The 27,344-nt window shown below is 44.1% G+C and overlaps 1 protein-coding gene across 1 annotated transcript in view; it reads right to left on the reverse strand.

Annotated features, from left to right (window-relative positions):
* HIKESHI (heat shock protein nuclear import factor hikeshi) overlaps nucleotides 1-27,134 on the reverse strand; it is a 30,667-nt gene extending 3,533 nt beyond the window's left edge. Inside the window, exons 1-4 of the mRNA XM_040340091.1 lie at nucleotides 26,968-27,134; nucleotides 23,207-23,444; nucleotides 18,812-18,963; nucleotides 2,534-2,652 (exon numbers count right to left, since the gene is read on the reverse strand). Of these exons, the coding sequence (XP_040196025.1) occupies nucleotides 2,534-2,652; nucleotides 18,812-18,963; nucleotides 23,207-23,444; nucleotides 26,968-26,997 (539 nt within the window). The 5' untranslated portion in view covers nucleotides 26,998-27,134. The remainder of the gene's footprint in view (nucleotides 1-2,533; nucleotides 2,653-18,811; nucleotides 18,964-23,206; nucleotides 23,445-26,967) is intronic.
* Between the last annotated feature and the right edge of the window lie 210 nt (nucleotides 27,135-27,344).

The following is a 27,344-nucleotide window of genomic DNA, read 5'->3' on the forward strand; positions in this document are numbered from 1 at the left end:
TTGCCATTGTATTCACTGGATTCAGCATCGTCTAACCTTTCATCCGGCAGCCTTTATTTGTTATATCTATTTGCTTATTTATTTACACTTAAGGACTTGCCCTCTTTTTCACATCACTCTACTGACTATATATTTGGTTCCCAGTTTGGACTCTGGTTTACACTTATATAGTTTGTTTTTATATTTTAGTGGGATTATCTCTCTTATATCACTGATATTGCACTGAATTTATTTATTTTATTTATATATTTTTTTCGATTTTTATCGTGTTTCACTTTTTTGTGTTTTAAATTTTGTGTGTCACTGCGATGTGAGATACGTTGCGCAGAATCACTTTCACTATTTTGATTCCTGTTTTTGTGTATGGTAAACACTGCTAGGTTTTGCTGCACTGTATACATTTTGTTTGAGGTATTGATTATTAAGGATTCATATTAGCGCGGAAGCACTTGCCACTATATCCATAGATACGCCGCGTAAATTCAAATCAGTGCCGGCGTATCTACTTTCTGTATTCAGAAAGCTAGATACGCCGACATTAGCCTAAGATACGACGTATCTTAGGGTGCATTCTTACGCTGGCCGCTAGGTGGCGCTCCCGTAGTTTTCAGCGTAGAGTATGCAAATTACCTACTTACGCCGATTCACAAACGTACGTGCGCCCGGCGGTAGTTTTTTACGTCGTTTGCGTAAGTCGTTTTCGTCGTAACGTTGCTCCTGCTATTAGGAGGCGCAGCCAATTTTAAGTATGGATGTCGTTCCCGCGTCGAAATTTGAAAATTTTACGTCGTTTGCGTAACTCGTCCGTGAATGGGGCTGGACGCCATTTACGTTCACATCGAAACCAATGACGTCCTTGCGACGTCATTTAGCGCAATGCACGTCAGGAACTTTTAGGGACGGGGCATGCGCAGTACGTTCGGCGCGGGAACGCGCCTAATTTAAATGATCCACGCCCCCTACCCGGATCATTTGAATTAGGCGGGCTTGCGCCAGGGGATTTACGCTACGCCGCCACAACTTTACAGGCAAGTGCTTTGTGAATCAAGCACTTGCCCGTAAAACTTGCGGCGACGTAACGTAAATGTCATACGTTACGCCGCCGCAGATTTTCCCGATTCTACGTGAATCTGGGCCACCGTTTTCAATGACAGTCATTCACATACATGCATTGCGATTCTTCTACGAATGCGATAAAAAAAAAAAAAAAAAAAAAAGGGTCTTGTGAGAGTTTACAGCGTTGCGAATTTAGTCTCCATAGACATCAAAGTAAATCATTCTGGAATCGCATTGATGGTTCACATATGTGCGAATTTCACCACACTACTCTCCACAAAAACCAGCAAGTACACAGGAAGTTAACACTTTTTTAAAAAAAAAAATTTACATTAAGTTTTCATTGGCTAAAACATTAAATCGCAGAATGTCCAACTCCTGAAATTTGCGGTAAAAAAAAAAAAAAAAAAAAAAAAAAATAAAAAAAAAAAAAATCGCACCTCACACAGGACAAAAAAAAACAGAACAAATTTTCAGCACAGCCGTGTGAACCGAGCCTTAGAGGCAGTTGGACGCTTTTTCCAACTGCCCCTGAACACATCCAATGTTATCCTATGTGACCATGTACACAGTCTCGTTTATTGCCGTTTTTAGGCAGTTGCGTTTAACCACATTTCTTTGAAAGCAAAAAAATGGGTTCAGACGCAGAAGATTTCCACGTTTCAGATGCCAAAACGCGACTAAAGCAGTAACCCACAACACGTTTTTGTCCATAAAAAAACAAAACAAAAAAACATTTTAACTGACAATGCGACGTGGTTCCCAAACAAAATGCGTCCTTTTTTTCCCACAAGTAGAGCTTTCTCTTGGTGGTATTTGATCACCTCTGCGACAATTTTGAAAAATATTTTGCTATAATAAATATCCCCCAAAAATATATATATATAAAAAAAAAATGTTTCCCTAAGTTTAAGCCGATACGTATTCTTCTACATATTTTTGGTAAAAAAAATAAATAAATAAAAAATAAATCTCAATAATCATTTATTGATTAGTTTGTGCAAAAGTTATAGGGCCAGATTCATGAACAATTACGGCGGCGTAACGTATCCCCTTTAAGAAGATGGCAGTGAAAATAGTGAAAAATGACATTAGAATTACTGTTTAACTTGTAATACCAACGGCCACCACCAGATGGCGCCAGCTCACAAATAAATAAATAAAAAAAAAATAAAAAAAAAAATTATATATATATATATATATATATATATATATATATATATATATATATATATATATATATATATATATATATATATATATATATATATATATATTTTTTTTTTTTGCCCACCTTCCAAGCCAAGTCGCCAGGAAACTTTTTCTAGTCGCCATGGCGACCGGGATTTGTCGAGCCCTGATTTTATATATATATATATATATATATATATATATATATATATATATATATATATATATATATATATATATACACATACACACACACACACACACACGTTTTACAGGTTTTCCTTACCATTTGAGGACCACATTGGCTGGTATGAAGACTTCTGAAGGGTTAGGTGTCATCTGTGTCTGGGATATGGCAAACGATGTCGCAAAATTATAGAAGTTGTCCAACATTTTCTGAGTGAACTGGAAGGGGAAAAATAAATGTAAACAAAATTCCAAGGAGAGAGTGAACCACCCTTAAAGTGGTTGTAAACCTCAGACATGAACTATGAACAAAGCACATCCCTCTATAGTGGTGGTTTCCTTACACCGCACTGATGATGGGCAAAAAAAAAAAAAAATTGTGTTTGAAAAACTGTTGCGCAAATACCATGTGACATAAATAAAAAATTGCAATTCTGTTTATTCCTTAGGGCCTCTGCTTTAACCACTTAAGGACCGCCTCCTGCACATATACGTCGGCAGAATGGCACGGCTGGGTACAAGCACGTACCTGTACATCCTCTTTAAGTGCCCAGCCGTGGGTCGCGGGCGCGCGCCCGCGACCTGGTCCGAAGCTCCGTGACCACGGGACCCGATTGCCGCTGGAGTCCCGCGATCGGTCCCCAGAGCTGAAGAATGAGGAGAGCTGTGTGTAAACACAGCTTCCCCGTTCTTCACTGTGGCGCTGTCATTGATCGTGTGTTCCCTGATATAGGGAAGCGTGATCAATGACGTCACACGTCCAGCCCCGCCCCCTACAGTTAGAAACACAGATGAGGTCACACTTAACCCCTTCAGTGCCCCCTAGTGGTTAACTACCAAACTGCAATTGTCATTTTAACAGTAAACAATGCATTTTTATAGCATTTTTTGCTGTGAAAAATGACAATTGTCCCAAAAATGTGTCAAAATTGTCCGAAGTGTCCGCCATAATATCGCGGTCACGAAAAAAAATGCTGATCGCCGCCATTAGTAGTAAAAAAAATTCAATAAAACTATCCCCTATTTTGTAAACACTATGGGCCAGATTTAGGTAGAATCGCCCTACGCTGCGGCGACGTAGCGTATTACATTTACGTTACACTGCCGCAAGTTTTCAGTGTAAGTGCTTGATTCACAAAGCACTTGCTGTAAACTTGCGGCGGCGTAGCGTAATTCCCCCCGCCTAATTCAAATGGGGCGGGGACCATTTAAATTAGGCGCGTTCCCGCACCGAACGTACTGCACATGCTCCGTCCCTAAAATTTCCAGACGTGCATTGCGCTAAATGACGTCGCAAGGACATCATTGGTTTCGACGTTAACGTAAATGGCGTCCAGCGCCATTTACGGACGACTTACGCAAACGACGTGAAATTTCAAATTTCGACGCGGGAACGACGACCATACTTAACATTGGCTAGATCAGGGCAGGTTTAGTTTTACGCCGCGTTAATCTCTACGGAAACAATGTAAAATTTACAGCGACGGGCAAAGCGTACGTTCGTGAATCGTCGTAACTAGTCATTTGCTAATTCTACGCCGACCGCAATGGAAGCGCCACCTAGCGGCCGGCCTGGAATTGCAGCCTAAGATCCGACGGTGTAAGTCACTTACACCTGTCGGATCTAAGGGAGATCTATGCGTAACTGATTCTATGAACATGACAAATCGTATCTCAGAGATACGCCGTCGTATCTCTTTTATGAATCTGGCTCTATAAATTTTGCGCAAACCAACCGATAAACTCTTATTGCGTTTTTTTTTAACAAAAATAGGTAGAAGAATACGTATCTGCCTAAACTGAGGAATAAAAAACTTTTTTTTTATAGATTTTTGGTGGATATTTATTATAGCAAAAATGAAAAAATATTGCATTTTTTTCAAAATTGTCGCTCCATTTTTGTTTATAGCGCAAAATATAAAAACCACAGAGGTGATCAAATACCACCAAAAGAAAGCTCTATTTGTGGGGAAAAAAAAGGACGCCAATTTTGTTTGGGAGCCACGTCGCACGACCGCGCAATTGTCAGTTAAAGCAACGCAGTGCCGAATCGCAAAAACTTGCCGGGTCCTTTACCTGCATTTTGGTCCGGGGCTTAAGTGGTTAAAATAATTATATAATTTTTAGGGGTTCTTAGTAATTTTCTAGCAACAAAATACAGATTATTACATTATTAAAATGCCTCGCCTTCAAGTGGTTAAAAAAAAAAAAAAAAGAACACACAATGTAATTTTTTTACATCCTGACTGAAAGAAAAAAAAAAACATTTTTTAAAAGATTATATTATAGTCATCGCCACATTCCAGAAAATATATAAAAGCAAAATGAAAAGGTACCATCGAAAAATGTCACATACAGAGTTTCAGCAAGTTTATCATCAATATAATTCATCTTAAGTCGTGTTCACGTATGACAAAATTTTTTCGAGTTTACGCCTCCGTTTTTTTTTTCTTTCCCTTTGCATTCTAAGCAGTCGTAGAGCGCCCTCTAGTGGACAGCAAGAACATTTCCGTTACTTAACCACTTAACAACCAGGCCAATTCTGACACTTCTCTCCAACATGTAAAAAATCTAAAACATTTTTGATAGAAAATTACATAGAACCCCTAAACATTATATTTTTTTTTTTAGCAGAGGCCCTAGAGAATACAATGGCAGTCATGTTTAAAAAAAAAACCAGTAAATTTAGCCCATTTTTTTTGCATAATGTGCAAGATGAAGTTACGCTGAGTAAATAGATACCCAACATGTCACACTTCAAAATTGCACACGCTCGTGGGATGGCGCCAAACTTCGGTACTTAAAAATCCCCATAGGTGGTTTGAACAGCGTTTTCATATGTGGGTGGGACTTGCGTATGCGTTTGCTTCTGCGTGCGAGTACACAGGGACACTTTAAAAAAAAAAAAAAACGTATTGTTAATTTTACTTACAACAATGTATTTTGACACTTTAAAAAATAAAAATAAAAATGTGATCACTTTTATTCCTATTTTATTCCTATTACAAGGAATGTAAACATCCCTTGTAATAGGAATATAGCATGACAGGTCCTCTTTACAGTGAGATATGGGGGGTCAATAAGACCCCCACATCTTACCTCTAGGCTGGGAAGTCTAAAATAAAAAAACGATCACCGCTTCACAGCCGAAGCGGCGCAGTTTTTTTGAATGCAGAGGCTGGGTGTGATGTCATAACATCGCGCCCGGCCTCCAACGATCATAGAGACCATCTGGTCTGCTGGAAATCTCTATGATGAACATCCGGGGCCGGCGAATTTGTTCTCCGACTCACCGATTGCACAGGTGAGACGGGAGAAGCACCGGAGGGTGGCGGGTGGACGTCTCGCTGCCCGTAAGAACGATCAAGCGGTGGAACAGCCGTTATGATCGTTCTTATGGTGGAGGGAATCGCCGGCTGAAAATGCAAATATCTGACTGATGCCTGTAGCTGCACCCATCATTCAGATATACCACCACAAAGCCGAGGACGTCATATGACGGCCAGCGGTCGGCAAGTGGTTAAACAAGAGTTTAAGGCTGCATGCACACCTCGGCGTACAAAATCGCGGCGTTTTGTGCAGCGACAAAACGCTGCGATTGTGAATGCAGCCTTCACCCCCTCTATGGAGATGGTTCACATCTCCTATGCCGAACGCCACCTGAAAAAAGGGTCCGGGACTTGTTTTCAGGCGGCAGGCGTACGGCGTAGAGATGTGAACCATCTCCATAGAGGTGCATGGTAAATCATCCCTCTGGCGTCTCAGGGGCGGCTGCGGCGTCGCACTACAGGCGTATATATACGCCTAGGTGTGAACGGGGACTAAAAGTATTGCATTGGATTTCATCTACTTAGTAGTGGTTGCTCTCTTTGCTAAAGGCCCGTATACATGATAAGAAAATCGTATGAAAATTTCCATACGAGGAACAAATCAGTCGATTATCTGTTCGTTAGTATAGTGCAGGGTCTCCAAATTGCGGCCCGAGGGCCAGATGTGGCCCTTTGCAAGCCTTTACCCGGCCCTTGGGGCATTATTCCTCCAAATGATATGAGGAACTATTCCTCCCACTGACACTAGCAATGGGGCACCATTTCTTCCACTGATACCAATGATGGAATACTCCTCCTCCTACTAATACAAATAATGGGGCACTACCCATCCTGCTGACCACCAACCCCCGAGGCCATATTTATTCTCACTGATGTTGGGCCCAGGACTTTTTCTACCCCCACTGGCCACAATCCAGCCCTCCTAAAGTCTGAAGCACAGTAGACTGGCCCTTTGTTTGAAAAGTTTGGAGACCCCTGGTATAGTGTTTCAACAGCCAATTCCAACTGTTCGGACAAAAAAAAAAAGAAGAAACCTGGAGGAGCATGTTAATTTTTTTTTATCAAAACAACGACCGATTTTCCTTCAATGTGTACAGTAATCGTACAGAAATAACCAAATAGAAAAAAAGAAACTGCACATGATTGGAAGAAAAGAACGACCCTACACTATACATTGGGGGTTGTCCCGATACCAATACTAGTATCGATATTTGCGGGAGTACTTGTACTCCCGCAAATACCCCCGATACCAAAATAGAATACTCCCCCGCCGCTACGCCGCATCCCCGCTCGGTTAATACAGGCGGGGAACATTACACCTTTCATTTGAATAGCTGTAGTCTTTCCCGCCGCGCATAGACACTCCCCCTTGCTCGGGTGAACTGTCCAATCCCGAGCAAGGGGGAGTGTCTATACGCAGCGCGATAGACTACAGCTATTCAAATGCAAGCTGTAATCTTCCCCGCCTGTATTAACCAAGCGGCGCGGCAGCATGTAAGGTAAGGGGGACATGGCTGCATATATGGGGGGGGGGGACATGGCTGGATATGGGAGGGACATGGCTGCATATATGGGGGGGGACATGGCTGCATATATAAGGGGGGACATGGCTGCATATATGGGGGGGGACATGGCTGCATATATGGGGGGGGACATGGCTGCATATATGGGGGGGGGACATGGCTGTATATATGGGGGGGGGGGGACATGGCTGCATATATGGGGGGGGACATGGCTGCATATATGGGGGGGGACATGGCTGCATATATGGGGGGGGGAACATGGCTGCATATATGGGGGGGGACATGGCTGCATATATGGGGGGGACATGGCTGCATATATGGGGGGGACATGGCTGCATATGTGGGGGGACATGGCTGCATATGGGGGGGGGGACATGGCTGCATATGGGGGGGGGACATGGCTGCATATGGGGGGACGGGACATGGCTGCATATATGGGGGGGGCATGGCTGCATATGTGTGGGGGACATGGCTGCATATGTGTGGGGGGACATGGCTGCATTTGGGGACACATGTAAAAAAAAGTATCGGTATCGGCGAGTACATGAAGAAAAGTATCGGTACTTGTACTCAGTCCTAAAAAAGTGGTATCGGGACAACTCTACTATACAACATCACTTCCTCTTCTACTATGCTAGTTTGCGGTTGCGTGATTTTTTTTTTATAAATGAACAACCATTCTCACTTACATCATGATACACAACTTTGTGGACGATCGATCATTCGATTAACTCATAGGCCTGGATTCAGGTAACACTTACGCCGACGTATTTTTTTTTTTTTATAATTCTTTTTTTTATTTTAAAACAAATCAGTACAACACATATATATATATAAAAAAAAAAAAAAATACATAACAGAACATTATTACAAAACAACAGTCACAGTCCATCTTATTATTATACATCCCCTTTAACCTTGTTGTCAAAATCAAACATATATCTCCTTCTTACATATCTCTCCCCTTCCCAAACATCCCAGAGAGAGAAAGAAGAAGAAAGGGAAAAGAAAAAAAAACGAAAAAAAACAACCCACCCTGCTTCCCTCTCCTCCGACCCTTCTCCATATTTCTGTGGTTTCTCATTAAATCCCACATATACCCAATCCAAGTTCCCGGGCTCCTTCTATACCATTCAGCCTTATCCCCCTTAACCTTCCCCCCTGTGGTCCATATAGGACTTCCAGGGAGTCCAAGTTCTTAAATATTTTTCCCTTTTATATTGTGTTGTCAGGACTAACTCTTCTAATTTGCTTATTTCCCTAACTTTACATATCCACATCTCCGCTGTTGGTGGGACTGGTGACTTCCACCTCTTCGTTATACAGGCCTTAGCGGCATCTAATAGATGGCATATAGTCATTTCCCTATAGGCTTTTTCTGGTATTTGGTTTAAATGCAGAAGGTAGAATTCCGGATCTTCTGGAATCTCATAATCTGAGCAAAACTGTAAAGCACTTTTAATCTCTGCCCAAAAACTCCTTAGCATTGGGCACTCCCAGAATATATGTAGCATCGTTCCTTTGCTTCTCTGGCACCTCCAGCATTTATCTGATACCTCTGCAAACATTTTGCTTAACTTTTCTGGTGTCCTATACCATCTTGTGAAGATCTTATAGTTTGTCTCTTGTATTCTCACACATATTGATGTTTCATGTGTTCGCCTGTATATACATTGTCGCTGTTCCGAACTGAAGGACTTCTCCAATTCCCTTTCCCATTCCTGAACGCACCTCAGAGGGCCACCTCCTGATCGTACTAATAACTCATAGCTTATTGAAAGACTATGTAGTAATGTTCCTTGTTCGTTACATATTTTCTCAAATTTCATGAGTGGTCTCTCAAAGCTCTCTGGGTTTGGCAAAGTGTTCAGGAAGTGAACTATCTGAAGTGCATTCCAGAATTTCAAACGGAATACATTTCCTATTTCCATCAGTTCCGCTATGGTTACCCATCTTCCCATGTGGATATACCTTGCTACTTGTATACACTCTCTTTTTCTCAACTGCCGGAATACTCAGTCTTCGTATCCCGATGGGAAGAGGGGGTTACCTATCACTGGGTATAGTCGGGAGGTCCTGGGCTCGATGCCCATCATAGGTAGTGCTGCTGCACAGATCCTCACCGTGTTACCCACTATTGGATTTTTATTCATTTCTTTAGGGAGTGAGGCAAACCACAACGGTGCTCTTTCTAGAGGTGTTTTGAATTGCGCCTGTTCGATTTGTACCCATAGCTTCGTATCTGAATGCCTATTCCAGTCTATTAGCCTGTTCAGATGTGTTGCGTAATAATATTTCCTTATATCTGGGACTCCCAGTCCTCCCTGCTGCTTAGTGCTCATTAGTTGTTTCCTATGTATCCGGGGGTTCTTATGTGCCCATATGAACTTAAAGATCACTCTCTGACACTGTTTAAAATACTTTGATGGGATATGTATTGGTAATGTTTGTAATAAATACAAGATTTTCGGGAGTATGTTCATCTTAATAATATTGCAGCGTCCTAGCCAGCTATGAAAACCCTGGTTCCACTTATCCAATAAGATCTTTACTTTCTGTAAGAGGGGTGGGAAGTTCAGCTCAAAGATCTTCTCCACCTTCCCTGCTAATTGTATACCAAGGTATGTCAGAGCATTGTCAGTCCATTTAAACTTAAATTTTTGTTTTAGATAGTTTATCGCTATATGTGGGACGTTTACCCCCATCGCTTCCGATTTATTAAAATTGATACGTAGGTTCGATAAAGATCCGTATCTCTCAAATTCCTTCATTAATTCTGGAATTGTAATCAACGGGTTTGTAAGACTGAACAACATATCGTCTGCATAGGCTGTAATTTTACAGTGGTTCTTCCCTATTTGTATGCCTGAAATATTAGAGTTTGCTCGTAGCGTACACAAAAAGGGCTCTAGTGACAGGGCAAATAGAAGTGGAGACAGAGGGCAGCCCTGTCTTGTCCCATTTGAGATTGTGAGGGGCTCGGACAGAATTCCATTGGCCCGTACCTGGGCTGTTAAGCCTGAATACATGGAGAATATCCACTGTATTATTTTGTTCCCAAAGCCGCCATATTTTAGGACTGCCCTCATGTAACTCCACCTCACCCTGTCAAAGGCCTTCTCTGCGTCCGTATTGAGAAATACGCATTGCGTCTGTGTTGAGTTGGCTAACTGCACCAGGTTAATTGCCTTGATTGTGTTATCTCGTGCTTCCCTGGTAGGGACAAATCCCACCTGGTCCAGATTTATTAAGTCTGGGATATGTTGTTGTATCCTGTTTGCTAAGACCTTGGCAAAAATCTTCACGTCCGAATTTAATAACGAAATTGGTCGGTAGCTTCCACATAGGGCTGGGTCTTTCCCCTCTTTTGGTATCACCGAGATATATGCTAGCAGGGTATCTTTGGCTAAACTGGCCGATGTCCCTAAGGCATTAAATAGTTTAACCATATATCCTGATATCGAGGGAAACAGAATTTTATAATATTGACCTGTAAAGCCATCAGGTCCCGGGGCTTTCCCCCTTTTCATTATGCTTACTGCTACTTTAATTTCCTCCTCGGTTATAACGTCATCTAATTTCTGTCTATCCTCTTCTGAAAGTCTTGGTATTGCGGATTCTGTTAGATACAAATCAATTTGTTCTCTAGTCGGGGGCTTGCTCTGTATATTGTAAAGAGAGTTATAGTATTCCTGGAACTCCTTCGTTATATCATTTGGTTTTGTAACCTTGTGTTTCTTGGGTGAGTTAATATGTGGAATATAGTTACTCAGCTTCTGTTCTCTTAGTAGCCTCGCCAGTCTTTTCCCACACTTATTCCCTGACTCGTATTCAGCCTTTTTGCATCTCTGCATTGCCGCTTTTACTTTATAGTACAGGAGATCTGTGATTTCAGTTCTTTTACTAGCTAGTTCTTTCTCTACATTTGTTGACCATGTTTGCTTATGTTTGCCTTCCAAGATGGCTAGCTCCTTTAATAGCCTGTTTAACTTTTCAGTACGTTTCCTTTTGATCCTAGATCCATGTTTAATTAACACACCTCTAATAACCACCTTGTGTGCTTCCCATATGATTCCAGGGTCGCACTCTGGTATGTCATTAGAATTGAAATAAAACCTCAATTCTTTAATTACATCTTCTAGGACCTCCTTATCTTCCAACAGGCTTTCATTTAGTCTCCACTGGTTTGGTCTGGACTGTCTTAAATCTTTTAACTCATATACCAGGAAGATCGGGGCATGGTCCGACCATGTAATTGATCCAATTTTAGTCGACTGTACAGAGTGTAATTGGGCATGTGGAATGAGGAAAAGATCTATCCGGGAGTATATTTTATGTGGTGCAGAGTAGAACGTGTAGTCTCTTTCTTTATTGTGTAGCAGCCTCCATATATCAATCAGTTGACTTTTATACAGAGTTTGCATAATATGATTTCTCACACTGAAAGATGTGGATGACTTTCCCGATGAGGTATCCTCTTTGGGATCTAAGGGAATATTCAGGTCTCCTCCCATAATCAAATGTCCTTCTGTGAATTCTAATAGGCGTTTAATTGTTTTGTCTAGGAAGGTTCCTTGATGTTCATTTGGGACATACACTGTGGCGAATGTTACCCCTATTCCTCCTATTTTACCCTTCACGAATAAATATCTCCCTTTGGGATCTCTCATGGAGTCTACATATGTCCATTGAATTCTCCCTGCTATCAGAATAGACACCCCCCTTGACTTTGCCTCTTGATTTGTCGCATGGTATGCTATTGGGTATTTCCTATTCTTTAATGTCGGAGTTTTGTCTTCTCTAAAATGTGTTTCCTGTATATACGCAACGTCAATACCTAATCGTTGTAGGTCATGCAGGAGGATTCTCCTTTTTTCGGGTAAGTTCAACCCCTTCGCATTTATTGATAGTACATTTAATTTCTCCATCTATCTTCCTATATTCCCTGTATCAGTTTAGAGCATAAACCTAGAGGGCAGACAATTAAGGAGGAGGGGGGGAGGGGTGGGATTGGTAAAAGTGGGTAAAAAGAACAAAACAGAAAAAAAATAAAAAAAAATAAAAAAAATAAAAATAAAAAGGACAAAAAAAAAAAAGAGAAGAAAAAAAAAAAAAAAGGAGATATTCTCCTTTCCTAATATTAGCTATCCTGCTAATAAGAGTGGAAACACTCACCGTATTAACGGTATTTGAGCGTCAACCTATGTTTGGGGGGCGTGCTCCATAGGTGGCCTTCCGTTGTGCTCCTATGTGCCAGTCTCTTTCCTCCCTTTCCTTCTCCTTTCCTTTTAAATGTAATGCTTACACAAAAAAGATATGAGAGAGTATCCCACTTATAGGGACACCTTCAGTAGAATAGGGTAGAGAGAGAGAAATACAGGGAGCACAAACAAACCAAAAAAAAAAAAAAAAAAAAAACACGAGCTCTAAGCTCCGGGTCTCCCTATGATTCCCATATTTTCCTTCCAATTCTCCCAAAAAAAATATAAAAATTGAAGAAAAGAGAAAATTCCCTTTGCCCCCTGGCTTCTCACGTTCCTTCATTCTGTCAATTGTGGGGGCCCAAGTGTGACTCCTATCGCCAAGTCCCTTTCCCTTCTCTTCTGCTCGTTCCCCCTCTCCATAAGAGAAAGGGAAGGGGAAGACCTACAGAAATGTGAGCATACATTCCTACTATATCTACTATCTAGTAATTATAACACATAACATTTAACATATTTCACATATACATATATACATATATATATATACACATATACACATACACACATACATACATAGAAGGTTACAGCCATGGCCCATACCATTACTTTATATTGTACCCCCCCCTTATATCGAGAGGGTTATCTTTCATTATTCTATTGTTATGCCCCTTTCTCCCCCTTCCCCCCCATCCCTCACCACACCCTCATTTATTGGTCTCCACTCTCCAACTATCCAACTCTAGATGGAGGTGGGAGTGAAGTACAATCCAAAAAATATAATTATAATCACATTTCCCACTAGGGGGAAGGAGACGGAGAAAAGAAAGAGAAGGTTCAGTAATATCCCAACTGTTGGGTATCAAAGGGGGGTTCGAGAGGGGGAAAGAGTGGGACCACTTTTTTTCAATTTTCCAGCTCGCAGCTCTCTGCTTCCTCTCTATAGATATTCACCAATCGTATCATTCCATTTCTTGTATTGTCATTAAATGCATTCCCCAAGACGGGGGGGGGGGGGGGGGGGGGGTCGACCTGCCCCTTCCTAACTCCACAGCATCTCGTCAGGGTCTGCTGGGTATTCTGTACAATGGGGGGCCCCTCTATTGTGCCATGTGCATATTGTGCTCCCCAGATAGCGTACTACATTGGCACCTGGGTGCATCAGTAGTTGTGTTGTGAGTTGTGTGTGTGTGTGTGTGTGAGAGAAAAAAAAAAAAAAAAAAAAAAAAAAAAGAGAGAGAAAAAGAGAAAAAGGGGGGGGGGGGGGGAATCCCCTACCCCTTTGTCGTGAGACTATATATATCGGTGTATCTCTGTGTTAGTAAGTGTCTGTGTTGTCTATATGGTTATGTGGCAATTATCTAAATCGCTATGTGTGTGTACGATGTGTTGTGCACTAGTGTCGTTCCTGTCGTTAATACTGGGTTCGTTAATTGTAATTGGTGTTGTTTGTTTGTTGGGGTGTATCTCACTCCCCGTGTATGTGATGTGAAAAAAGAAAAAAAAAAAAGAAAAAGGGCCCCCCTTCCCCCATACAGCCCTCCTCTGGCGGGCTACGCTTTTTCCCTTGGTGAGTATCTTCCCCTCCCATCCCCCCCTATCCCCCACCTGAAAAGAAGAAATAGAGAAAAAAATAAAAAAAGGGGGCAGAAGGGTGAGGCAGAGAGAGGGGAAAAAAAAAAAAACACACCACCATCTTCCACTCTCCCAGCTCTCTCCACCCTCCCATCCATATCTGCCTATTGGCCCTATACCGTTTACCTTATGCCATAACCTTTCATATTAAATCATACTATACCATGTCTTAACACTCCAATACACTCCATTCCTTAGGATACTTTCCTTGGAATGCAGTCCCCTATATACTGCCCCGTTACACCTGGTTTTCCCCTTTTTCAAAAAGTTCCCCTTTTTCAGAACTTCCCGACCGCCCCCCCTATAAAAAAAAAAAAAAAAAAAAAAAAATTCTTTGGGGGGAAGGTTATATGATCGAAGGGTGGAGGTATTAAAAGGAAAAAAAAAAAAAAAAAGCTCCCCAAAGCTGGTCTCTCTCCATCATTTTTTTCTGGCCATGGCTGTCTCAGTTCCTTCTTTTATCACATTTCTTCCTGCTGGTCAACTACTTCCCTTCAGGGACCACTATTTGTCTCTTAGGGGATCCCCCATCTTCCCTGGTGTCCGCTGTTTGCATGTTCAGTGGGGTCCTCCCTTGCCCTGATTTCATTTGAGGCCTTCCTCTATTACCCGTGTATGTTATTGGTAGGAGCCAGTTTGGTACCTGGATTGATGTTGTCTCAAGAAATATAAATAGTTCTGGAAGCTCCGCTGGGGCTCTGAGCGTAAATGACGCTGCAGACTTACGAAATGTCACTGCAAGTGGGTACCCCCACCTGTATGTAGCCCCTTTTTCTCTAGCAAGGTCCAATAACTGCCGCAGGCATGCTCTGCGCTGAAGGGTGGCCCGGGACAGGTCTGGTAGAATTTTTACAGGCGCGCCCTCATATACTATGTCCTTTATGTCCCATGCTGTCCGGAGAATCGCTTCTTTTTGCTGATATTTATATAATCTACAGATGATGTCCCTTGGCCTATCTAAATTAAGTGACTTAGGGCCTGGGGCTCTATGCACCCTCTCTATCTCAATTTCCATCTGGGGTAATTTTAGTACTAACCCGAAGACTGCCTTGACTTTACTGTCCAAATCCTCAGTATCTGTTGCCTCCGGAACACCCCTAAGTCGCACATTATTCCTGCGACTTCTGTCTTCTAAAACTTCCAACTGTAGTTGCAGGTCTATTAGGGATTCGGCTGCTATGTCCATTCTACTACGCTCCAATTCCTCCACGGCTCTCTCGATGGCCCCCACTCTCTGCTCTATTGAGACTATAGAGCTTTCTCTTAACATCACCTTTTCTGACAGGGCACTTAAATCTTGTCTTACCGCCTGTAGGTCCTGGCGTTGCGTCTCCTCCATATGGCGTATCATTACCTCAATCTCCTGCCGGGTGGGGAGCCGCTCGATGTCCTGGCGTGTCGGGAGAGCTGCAAGCATCGCTTTGATCGTATCTTTATATACGCCGCGTAAGTGCACAGATGCGCTGTCGTATCTATGCGCCTGATTCTTAATGCAAGATACGCCTGAAATGTGGCTTCGTCCGACCGACGTAAGTTCCCTACGTCGTCGTATCTTGGGCGCATATTTACGCTGGCAGTAAGAGGCGCTTCCATTGATTTACGCGTCGAATATGTAAATGACCGAGATACGCCGATTCACAAACGTACTTGCGCCCGTCGCAGTAAGCTACGCTGTTTACGTAAGGCGTACGTCCGGCGTAAAGTTATTCCACCTATAGGAGGCGCATCCCATGCAAAGGTATGGACGACGGAACAGCCGTCGTATTTTACGTCGTTTACGTAGTAGTACGTGAATGGGGCTGGGCGTAGGTTACGTTCACGTCGTAGGCATTGAGCCGTCGTATCTTAGGGAGTATCTTCGACGTGATTCTGAGCATGCGCACGCATGCGCCGTTCGTTCGGACCATCATTTGCATGGGGTCACGGTTCATTTAAATGGATCACGCCCACCTACTTTGAATTAGGCGGGCTTACGCCGAACAATTTACGTTACGCTGGCGCAACGTTGGGAGTGAGTGCTTTGTGAATACTGTTCTTGCCTCTCTATGTTACGTCAGCGTAGCCCATATGAGATGCGCTACGCCGGCAGAAAGATGCGCCGCTCTACGAGAATCCGGGCCATAGTGTGTACTAGACTTAACCACTTAAAGATCGTTCGCCGTCGTTCTATGTCGGCACTTTAACCACTTAAGGACCGCCTCATGTACATATACGTCAGCAGAATGGCACAGGCAGGCACATCAACGTATATATACGTGCCCTGCTTGACGGGAGAGCCGTGTGTAAACACGGCTTCCCCGTGCTTCACTGTGTCGGCGCATCGATCGCGTCATCCCCTTTATAGGGAAGACACGATCGATGATGTCATTCCTACAGCCACACCCCCCTACACTAGTAAACACATACACAGTGATCCCTAAATGTTACAGCGCCCCCTGTGTTTAACTCCCAAACTGCAACTGTCATTTTCACAATAAAGAATGCAATTTAAATGCATTTTTTCTGTGAAAATGACAATTGTCCCAAAAATGTGTCAAAATTGTCCGAAGTGTCCGCCATAATGTCGCAGTCACGAAAAAAATCGCTGATTGCCGCCATTAGTAGTAAAAAAATAAAAATAAAAATAAAAATGCAAAAAAACTATCCCCTATTTTGTAAACACTATACATTTTGCGCAAACCAACCGATAAACGATTATTGCGATTTTTTTTACCAAAAATAGGTAGAAGAATACGTATCGGCCTAAACTGAGGAAAAAATAATTTGTATATAGGTTTTTGGGGGATATTTATTATAGCAAAAAGTAAAAAATATTGCATTTTTTTCAAAATTGTCGCTCTATTTTTGTTTATAGCGCAAAAAATAAAAACCGCAGAGGTGATCAAATACCACCAAAAGAAAGCTCTATTTGTGGGGAAAAAAAGACGCCAATTTTGTTTGGGAGCCACGTCGCACGACCGCGCAATTGTCTGTTAAAGCGACGCAGTCCCGAACTGTAAAAACCCCTTGGGTCTTTAGGCAGCATTTTGGTCCGGGGCTTAAGTGGTTAAAGAGGAATACAGTTATGGCAGCAGATAACTACCATAACCCCGGTATCCTCTTCTTCAGTGGGCGGTCCGCTTTCAGATAAAAAGTGGTCTCTGTTGCGGATTCACTTTTTTCCGGTGCCCTCCGACGATGACCGAAGCCACTTGGGTCCGCTCTCCTCTGTGGTATGGGGGACGAGTGAGGGGAAGATGGCCCCCACCCACGTCAAAACGTCACTTCCGCCCATATCTCTTAGGCCTTGTACACACGGGCAAACATGTCCGATGAAAACGGTCCGCCGGACCGTTTTCAGCGTACATGTCTGCCCAGAGATTTCTGTATGATGGCTGTACACACCATCATACAGAAATCCGCGCGTACACGATACGCGGTGACGAGGCCGCGACGACGTGCGTGGCCCAGGAAGTTCAATGCTTCCACGCATGCGTCAAAGTCATTCGACGCATGCGAGGGATGGCGGCCGCTCGGACATGTACAGTAAGTCTGTACAGACGACCGAACATGTCCGACGGCCAGGATTCCAGCGGGCATGTTTCTAAACATGTTTAGAAACATTTGTCCGCTCGAAAACGGTCTGGCGGACAAATGTCCGCTGGAAACCTGTCCGCTCGGCCGTACACACGACCGAACATGTCTGCTGAAACTGGTCCGCGGACCAGTTTCAGCAGACATGTTCGGTCGTGTGTACGGGGCCTTAAAGACACTTTTTTTTTATTGTATTTTAGTGTAAATATGAGATCTGAGGTCTTTTTGACCCCAGATCTCATATTTAAGAGAACCTGTCATGCTTTTTTCTATAACAAGGGATGTTTACATTCCTTGAATTAGGAATAAATGTGACACCATTTTTTTTTTTTTTAAAGAACAGTGGAAAAATAAAAAAGGTAAAATAAATAATATATTTTTTTTTAAAACAAGCCCCGTCCCGCTAAGCTCGCGTGCAGAAGCAAGCGCATACGTGAGCAGCGCCTGCATATGAAAACGGCGTTCAAACCACACATGTGAGGTATTGCTGCGATAGTTAGAGCGAGAGCAATAATTCTAGCCCTAGACCTCCTCTGTAAATCAAAAACATGCAACCTGTAGAATTTTTTAAACATCGCCTATGGAGATCTTTAAGGGAAAAAGTTTGTCGCCATTCCACGAGCAGGCGCAATTTTGAAGCGTGACATGTTGGGTATCAATTTACTCGGCATAACATTATCTTTCACAATATAAAAAAAATTGGGCCAACTTTACTGTTGTCCTATTTTTTATAAAAAATAAAAAAAAAGTGTATTTTTTCCAAAAAAAGGTGCGTTGCAACTTGCAAGTACGCTGCACAAATACGGTGTGGCAGAAAGTATTGCAATGATCGCCATTTTATTCTCTAGGGTGTTAGAATAAAATATATATAATATTTGGGGGTTCTAAGTAATTTTCTAGCAAAAAAAATTATGCTTTTAACTCGTTAACACCAAATCTCAGAAAGAGGCTCGGGGCTGAAGCGGTTAAGTGATTGATGGTAAACTTGCTGAGACTCGAAGTGACATTTTTCAATGGCACCTTTTCATTTGGACTGCCCTGATGGAGGACTATATACAATGACAAAAACATTCATCAGAACATCTTCCCATAGATTAGTCTGTAGTCTCATACTGACCTGAGTAAACGAGTCCACATTCGACACGGCCGCATTGGCTACTGGAGTTTGCTGCGCCAGCTGCTCAAGCAGTTCAACCGAGATTCCTATCTGTGCCACCGAAGGGGTCTGGGGCAAATTCATGGCTCCAAATGGGTGCTGGCTGCCCTCCCCTACAATGAACACACAGACGTTAAAGCCCAACTCCAGGTAAAAGTTTTAGTTTCTGATTTGGATTTGGAGTAGGGAAGGGTCAGAATCCCATCAGCTTATTTTACTGCCCCCTATGCCCACATCAACTAGATTTCCCCTTTCTGTCCCAATGGTAGGATGTCACAGGGATAGGAAGCGACAGGAAATCTCTCCAATGAAGGCAAACACAGCAACATAAAACACCATAAAGCGGTAGTAAACCACAAATAACAAAAAAATAAAATAATAATAATTCTGCAAGTTACGAGAATAATGTGCTAGTATGCATCGCATTACTAGCACATTATAAAAGACTTACCTGAAAACAAAACCCTCCAGCAGAGCGATGTTCAAACCCCTTTCACGGTTGTGCAACTTGTCATACAACTTGGGACATCAAAGACACATGACAAGTTGTACCCCATGATTTCCAATGATAACTGTTCATAGATGTGCAACTTAAAGTTGTAGCAACTTCGAAGTAGTTCATGCACTACTTTGGTCCAATTTTCATGCAACTTGAGGGCCATAGACTTGGATTCTAACCCTTGTTAACTACTTGCCGACCAGCTGCCGCAGTTCTATGGCGGCAGGTCGGCTCCCCTGCGCGAGAGCCCGTAGTATAACGTCGGCTCTCTAAGAGGCCACTAGGGGCGTATGCGCACCCCCCGCTCGTCCCTGACTCCCGTGCCTCCATTACTAGTAAAAAAAAATATTAATAAAAATGCCATAAAACTACCCCCTATTTTGTAAACGCTATGGCCCAGATTCACGTAGATGGGCACAAAATTGTGCGGGCGTAACGTATCTCATTTACGTTACGCCGCCGCAAATTTTTCAGGCAAGTGCTTTATCCACAAAGCACTTGCCTGTAAAGTTGCGGCGGCGTAGCGTAAATCACCCGGCGGAAATCAAATTCGGCGGGTAGGGGGCGTGTTTCATTTAAATGAAGCGCGTCCCCACGCCGAACGAACTGCGCATGCGCCGTCCCTAAAATATCCCAGTGTGCATTGCTCCAAATGACGTCGCAAGGACGTCATTGGTTTTGACGTGAACGTAAATGACGTCCAGCCCCATTAACGGACGACTTACGCAAACGACGCAAACAACGGCCATACTTAACATTGGCTGCGCCTCATAGACCCAGGGGCAACTTTACGCCGGGAAAAGCCTAACGTAAACGTTGTAACTTTACTGCGTCGGCCGCGCGCACATTCGGGAATTCGCGTATCTAGCTAATTTGCATACTCGACAGGGAAATCGACGGAAGCGCCACCTAGCGGACAAAAAATAAATTGCAGTTAAGATCCGACGGCGTAAGAGACTTACGCCTGTCGGATCTTAGGGATATCTATGCGACTGATTCTAAGAATCAGTCGCATAGATACGACGGCGCTACGCAGAGATACGACGGCGTATCTGGAGATGCGCCGTCATATCTCTTTTGAGAATCTGGGCCTATAACTTTTGCGCAAACCAATCAATAAACGTTTATTGCGATTTTTTTTATGACAAATATGTAGACGATTATGTATCGGCCTAAACTGAGGAAACAAATTGTTTTTTTATATATTTTTGGGGGATATTTATTATAACAAAAAGTAAGAAATATTCATTTTTTTCAAAATTGTCGCTCTATTTTTGTTTATAGCGCAAAAACTAAAAGCAGAGGTGATCAAATACCACCAAAAGAAAGCTCTATTTGTGGGAAAAAAGGACGCCAAATTTTGTTTGGGAGCCACGTCGCACGACCGCGCAATTGTCAGTTAAAGCGACGCAGTGCCGAATCGCAAAAAGTGCTCTGGTCTTTGACCAGCAATATGGTCTGGGGGTTAAGTGGTTAAAGTGTTAACCTTCAAAAGTTGCATGAAAGTCATACCTAAATGTTTTACATGCAACAGTGGGTCCGACTTTGCAGAAGAACAGTAAGTTACATCCAAGTTGCACCTATCAAGTGTGAATAGAGCCTTAAGGTTGAGGTAAGGCCTTTTCATGATTTCTACCTACAGGTAATTCTATAATAAGGCTTGGCTATAGGTACAGTAAATACAGTGCCTTGAAAAAGTATTCATACCCCTTAAGATTTTCCACATTTTGTCATGTTACAACCAAAAACGTAAATGTATTCTATTGGGATAAAGGGCCGCGGCTCCATGTTCATAATGGCCGTGGCTCCATGTCTGAATTGACACATGGAGCTGCAGCTCGGCTCGGGTGCCCCCATGGGAGCTGCTTGCTGTGGGGGCACTCAATGGGAGGGAGGGGCCGGGAGCACCGGAGAGTGACCCGAGAACCCCCCCTGAAAACCAATTGCGGTGGGGCAAAAAATAAATAAATGCCTAAACCTTTCTCAAGTGGGTGGAGTGCAAATTGAGCCATACAAAACAAATGGGCTCAAATCGCACTGCAAGGAATCACATGTCATTTGAACAGGAATGTGGTGCAATTTCTGTTGGAATCGCATGCGATTTTTCGCACCGCTATAGTGTGAACTAGGGTTGTCCAGATACCGATACCAGTATCGGTATCGGTACCGATACCGAGTATTTGCGGGAGTACTCGTACTCGTACAAATACCCCCGATACTAAATAGAATACTTCCCCCCCCCCGCCGCATCGAAAGCCGACGCATCGCACCGCCGCATGGGTTAAACGCTGTGCGGGAACATCACAGCTTTCATTTGAATAGCTGTAGTGTTCCCGCGCGTATAGACACTCCCCCTTGCCCGGGATTGGATGGGTGATCGTGATCTGTCCAATCCCGAGCAAGGGGGAGTGTCTATACGCGCGGGCAAAACAGCTATTCAAATGAATGCTGTGATCTTCTCCATGCGGCGGCAAAGGTATGGGGGACATGGCTGGATGGCTGGAGGGACATGGCTGGAGGGACATGGCTGCATATGTGAGGGACATGGCTAGAGGGACATGGCTGCATATGGGGGGGACATGGCTGCATTTGGGGACACATTTAAAAAAAGTATCGGTATTCGGTATCGGCGACTACTTGAAAAAAAAGTATCGGTACTTGTACTCGGTCCTAAAAAAGTGGTATAGGGACAACCCTAGTGTGAACCCAGGCTTAATGGACAGTCTCTGCAAAACAAATGTTAAGAACATTGGGCCAGATTCACAGAACAAATATGCCGGAGTATCTGCTGATACTCCGGCGTATTTTCAAATTTGCTGCGTCGTATCTTGATTTGTGATTCACAAACAAGATACGACGGCTTTTGGCTAAGATCCGACAGGCTTACGGGTTCGTACGCCTTCGGATCTTAGGCTGCAATACTTCGGCCGCCGCTGGGTGGAGTTCGCGTCGTTTTCCTGCGTCGGGTATGCCAATGAGCATTTACGGCGATCCACGACGGTTTTCGCGTTCGTTATGTCGTCGCTAGTAATTTTTTCCCGTCGCAAAGTTAAGGCTCGTTTTACCTGCCTTAACTTTACACGAACCATGTTAAAGTATGGCCGTCGTTCCCGCTTCGAATTTCAATATTTTTTTTTTTTTTAGCGTAAGACGTCCGGGAATACGAAAGTACGTTACGCACGTCGCCGTTCAAAAAAATGACGTCACTTTGCGCAAAGCACGGCGGGAATTTCCTAACGGAGCATGCGCAGTACGTCCGGCGCGGGAGCGCGCCTAATTTAAATGGTACACGCCCCATTTGAATTGGGCGGGCTTGCGCCGGACGTGTTTACGATACACCGCCGCAAGTTTACAGGTAATTGCTTTGAGAATCAGGCACTTACGCTGAAAACTTATCTGGCCCCAAATGTTAAGAACATTCTGCCCACATCCCGATGACCCTGCTGGGCTTCATGGAAAAAGTTGTCAGGAAAGGAAATAAAGCAGGTGCAGCCAGCAGTCCCCTCCCACCAATGAGCTGAAGAGTCATTCCATCTAGTAGGAGGCGGATCTTTCATCGATATGTCCATCCTCCAATCATAGAGCATGTTTCATTGACAGAAGCTATAGTAAGGCTTCCATGAATGGAGAAGGGGCGGTTTTGATGAGTATTTGATGAGTGTTTAGCACTTATAATCCCCACAGCATGGAAAAATCACAGCTGCCGGGGATATGGGGGGGGACGGGGGGCAGAGGAACATACATTTCAATGAACAGAGCAGCCATCCAGCACAACACTTCTCATTCAATGTACGTAAGGGTTTCAAATTGGAAAAAAAATAACCGGATCTAAATCTTTACAAGAATCTTTCTCTTACCAGATTTTAAACCAGAAATTTTGAAGATGGCGCTGGGCTTTTCATTGGTAATAAAGCCAAGCAGCTGCCATACAGGCATCCCGCTGTGATCAGGGTATGAGATGTAGACGGAGCCGCCCATCCTCTCCGGGAACGGGATGGTCCCCAACATGAACACCACCACGTGGTTGATGCTTTCATAGTCAGGCAGGTTGAAGACAAACTTATCTTCTGCTATTTGCTGGGCATCCGTCTGCACCTGAGGACAAAAAGAAAAAGAGAACCTGTCATCTGCACGCTAGAGGTGGTTGCCGGGTGATGATCCAGTGTTGCCCCTCCTTTGGTGAACCTGCATTACTGTGTGTATCGTGTACAAGCAACATATACAGGTGCATCTTAAAAAATGAGAATATCGTCCAAAAAGTTATTTATTCCAGTAATTCAATAAAAAAAAAAAAAAAAAAAAAAGAGAAAATCCTAGATTTTATATAAATTCGTTACACACAGAGTGATATTCAAGCATTTGGAGGATTATGGCTTACAGCTAGTGAAGACCCAAACTTCATAATCTCAAAAAATTAGATTATTGTGAAAAAGTTCAATAGTGTAGACTTACGGTGTCACGCTCAAATCAGCTAATTAAACTCAAAACACATGTAAAGGTTTCCCGAGCCTTTAAAGTAAAGCCTCAGGGGAAAAAAAAAAAAAAAAAAATACACCCTTTTATTCCCTAGGGTGTCTGCTAATATATATATATGCAGCGTCGCACCGATTAGGACGGTACCATTGCCACGAAATGAGATTTGCCATCGGATGAGATGGTCCGCCTCCATCACATCCTATTGGCTCACTCCTGTCACGTGACATATTTAAACGTCAAGTATCGACGCGAACATCAGTCTCAGCTAGGCTATCATAGGGAGAGGATCTCCTCTCCCTGTGATAGCTGAAGCTGCACGGACCTGGTGCACGGAGCTATTTGCGTAGTGCTGCGCCTGCGCACTACTACTTTACCTGCACCCGATGCTCTACTTTCTGTTCCCCGTTCCCTGAGCCTTAATGGGGGACGGGGAGTAGAGCTGCGGGCGCGGGGTGTAATTAGCTCTGGCGGGAGGCACACTGACAGCGCTATCGGGCATTGGGATCCCGATAGCGCTGTGGATCTATCGCGCTCGCGGGGAGGCATGACAGCGCTATCGGGCACAGGGATCCCGATATCGCTGTAGATCCCGAAGTGACATTGTAATAAAGGAGAACATTAGCCTAGTAAATGTATGAGCTTCTGTGGCCCGATTCCGAGAGCGGAATCGGGCCACAGAGGCCATGTGAGCTCCGTGCAGCTTCAGCTATCACAGGGAGAGGAGATCCTCTCCCTATGATAGCCTAGCTGAGACTGATGTTCGCGTCGATACTTGACGTTTAAATATGTCACGTGACAGGAGTGAGCCAATAGGATGTGATGGAGGCGGACCATCTCATTCCATGGCAAATCTCATTTCGTGGCAATGCACCGCCGATTTGACATGTCTAATCGCACCGGTGGAAATGCTTACAGCACTCAAAGTGTTCCACAGTGGATCACTTTTCAGAAAGTGTCTGGCCCGTTTTTTTTTTTTTAAAGCGGAGCTCCGCCCACAAAAGTCCGCTTATCTGCCACCGCGGCGAGATCACTCACATTCAGGAAGTGCAGCGCGCATGCGCAGTAGGCAACTCCTCACTGCTTTGCAGGGAGAAGAAACGGCCGAAAACACAGAACTCTGTCAGTGATTGGACACCCGTGTTGTGTCCAATCACACCCAGAAGACAAGTGGCGATGTACAGGTAAGTTGTTTGGCCTGCCTGTGCCTTTCGCCCGCAGTGAAACTTCTGTGGGCGGGCAGCAAGTAGTTAACCAGCTCAATACCGGGCCTGTTCTGGCACTTCTCTCCTTCATGTAAAAATCATATTTTTTTTTTTGCTAGAAAATTACTCAGAACCCCCAAACATAATATATATCCCCTTAACGCCCGCCGCACGACTATTTACGTCCGCAGAATGGCACGGACAGGCAGAAGGACGTATATATACGTCCTTGCCTTCTAGCGGGTAGGGGGTCCGATCGGGCCCCCCCCGCTGCGTGTGGCGGGCGGGTTCCCTCGGGGAGCGATCCGGGACGACGGCGCGGCTATTCGTTTATAGCCGCTCCGTCGCGATCGCTCCCCGAGGCTGAAGCACGGGGAGAGCCGTATGTAAACACGGCTTCCCCGTGCTTCACTGTGGCGGCGTATCGATCGAGTGATCCCTTTTATAAGGGAGACTCGGTCGATGACGTCAGTCCTACAGCCACACCCCCCTACAAATGTAAACACACACTAAGTGAACACTAACCCCTACAGCGCCCCCTTGTGGTTAACTCCCAAACTGCAACTGTCATTTTCACAATAAAGAATGCAATTTAAATGCATTTTTTGCTGTGAAAATGACAATGGTCCCAAAAATGTGTCAAAATTGTCCGAAGTGTCCGCCATAATGTCGCAGTCACGAAAAAAAAAAAAATCGCTGATCCCCGGCCAATAGTAGTAAAAAAAAAAAAATTTTATAATAATGCAATAAAACTATCCCCTATTTTGTAAACGCTATAAATTTTGCGCAAACCAATCGATAAACGCTTATTGCGATTTTTTTTTACCAAGAATACGTATCGGCCTAAACTGAGGAAAAAAAAAAAATGTATATACGTTTTTGGGGGATATTTATTACAGCAAAAAGTAAAAAATATTGCATTTTTTTCAAAATTGTCGCTCTATTTTTGTTTATAGCGCAAAAAATAAAAACCGCAGAGGTGATCAAATACCACCAAAAGAAAGCTCTATTTGTGGGGAAAAAAGGACGCCAATTTTGTTTGGGAGCCACGTCGCACGACCGCGAAATTGTCTGTTAAAGCGACGCAGTGCCGAATCGCAAAACCTGGCCTGGGCATTTAGCTGCAAAATGGTCCGGGGCTTAAGTGGATATATATAATGTTTGGGGGTTCCGAGTAATTTTCTAGCAAAAAAAAAATATGGTTGACATCGGTGCGATTCGACATGTCAAATCGGCGGCAGTGGTACCGTCCTAATCGGTGCGACGCTGCATTTGCAGTGCGGCACCAATTTCAAAAAGTAGCTTCCGTACTCCTTTTCGCGATTTTGGGGTGTTGCGATTTCCATTGACACATACGCAGAAACCCGCACACGTGTCTGTGAAACCGCGGCCAAAATCGGGACTGACAGGTGGGAGTGAAATCGGCGTCATTCCCGCAGCTCAGTGTTGGTGTTGCTCGGTGCACCGCCCGGCAGCTTTCAGTCTCTCGTAGAGTTTTAGGGCTCATTCACACTTGAGATTCGGGGGGGGGGGGGTGGGGAGGATAAAACTCAGCAGTTAAGCTGCTCTTTTACCCCCCCCCCCCCAACAGATACCATCTTTAGCTACAAAGGGTGTCAAGGCCTCAATGTTTTGCTTCGCCCATCGTCAAGTGATCAGGGTCGCTGTAAAATCGCTGTGCATGCGGTTGCGGATGATCCACGTTCAGATCGCTCTTCAGAGGCCGTAGAAAGTGTGATGGAGTCCTTAGTGGCTGCGGGCGGTTATCAAACCGCAACTTTGCGCAGTACTAAGCGGTTTGGTCCAGCGCAGGTTACAATATTTCACACACAACACCTGATCTCAGGTTGGAGACTGTCCTTGTCTTTCTCCAGGACTATTATTGTTTTGTATCAGCCCTCCCCCAGTGAGGACACATTACACACACAGCTGTCACTTACCAGCCTGCCAGCCACCAAACAGCCGAACATGTCTGCTCCCCAGCCCTGTGTGCCTCCTCCCGGAGTGTGCCAGCTCCCTCTCGCCCTCACCCTCACTTAACACACCCGATCCCGGCCAGAAACTTCCAGAATCCCTCTGATTAGGCTACCAAAACACAAAGCGTGCCCCGCCCACTCCCTGACTACGCCGCCGCCATGATGGAAGCGGGCAGGAGCGCTGCGGCCAATGGGCGAGCGAGCCATTTGCTTGCCTGTCGCCGCCCCCTCACGGCGCATGCTCCAGTTGGCGACGTGACCCGCACGGATCCGGCCATTTTTGAAAAGGGAAAAGCCACCTGCCAGATAGGAATGAATGAACGAACAGGTCTTGTCTTGTC

This window comes from Rana temporaria, chromosome 2 (genome assembly GCF_905171775.1).
Source record: "Rana temporaria chromosome 2, aRanTem1.1, whole genome shotgun sequence".
NCBI lineage: Eukaryota > Metazoa > Chordata > Amphibia > Anura > Ranidae > Rana > Rana temporaria.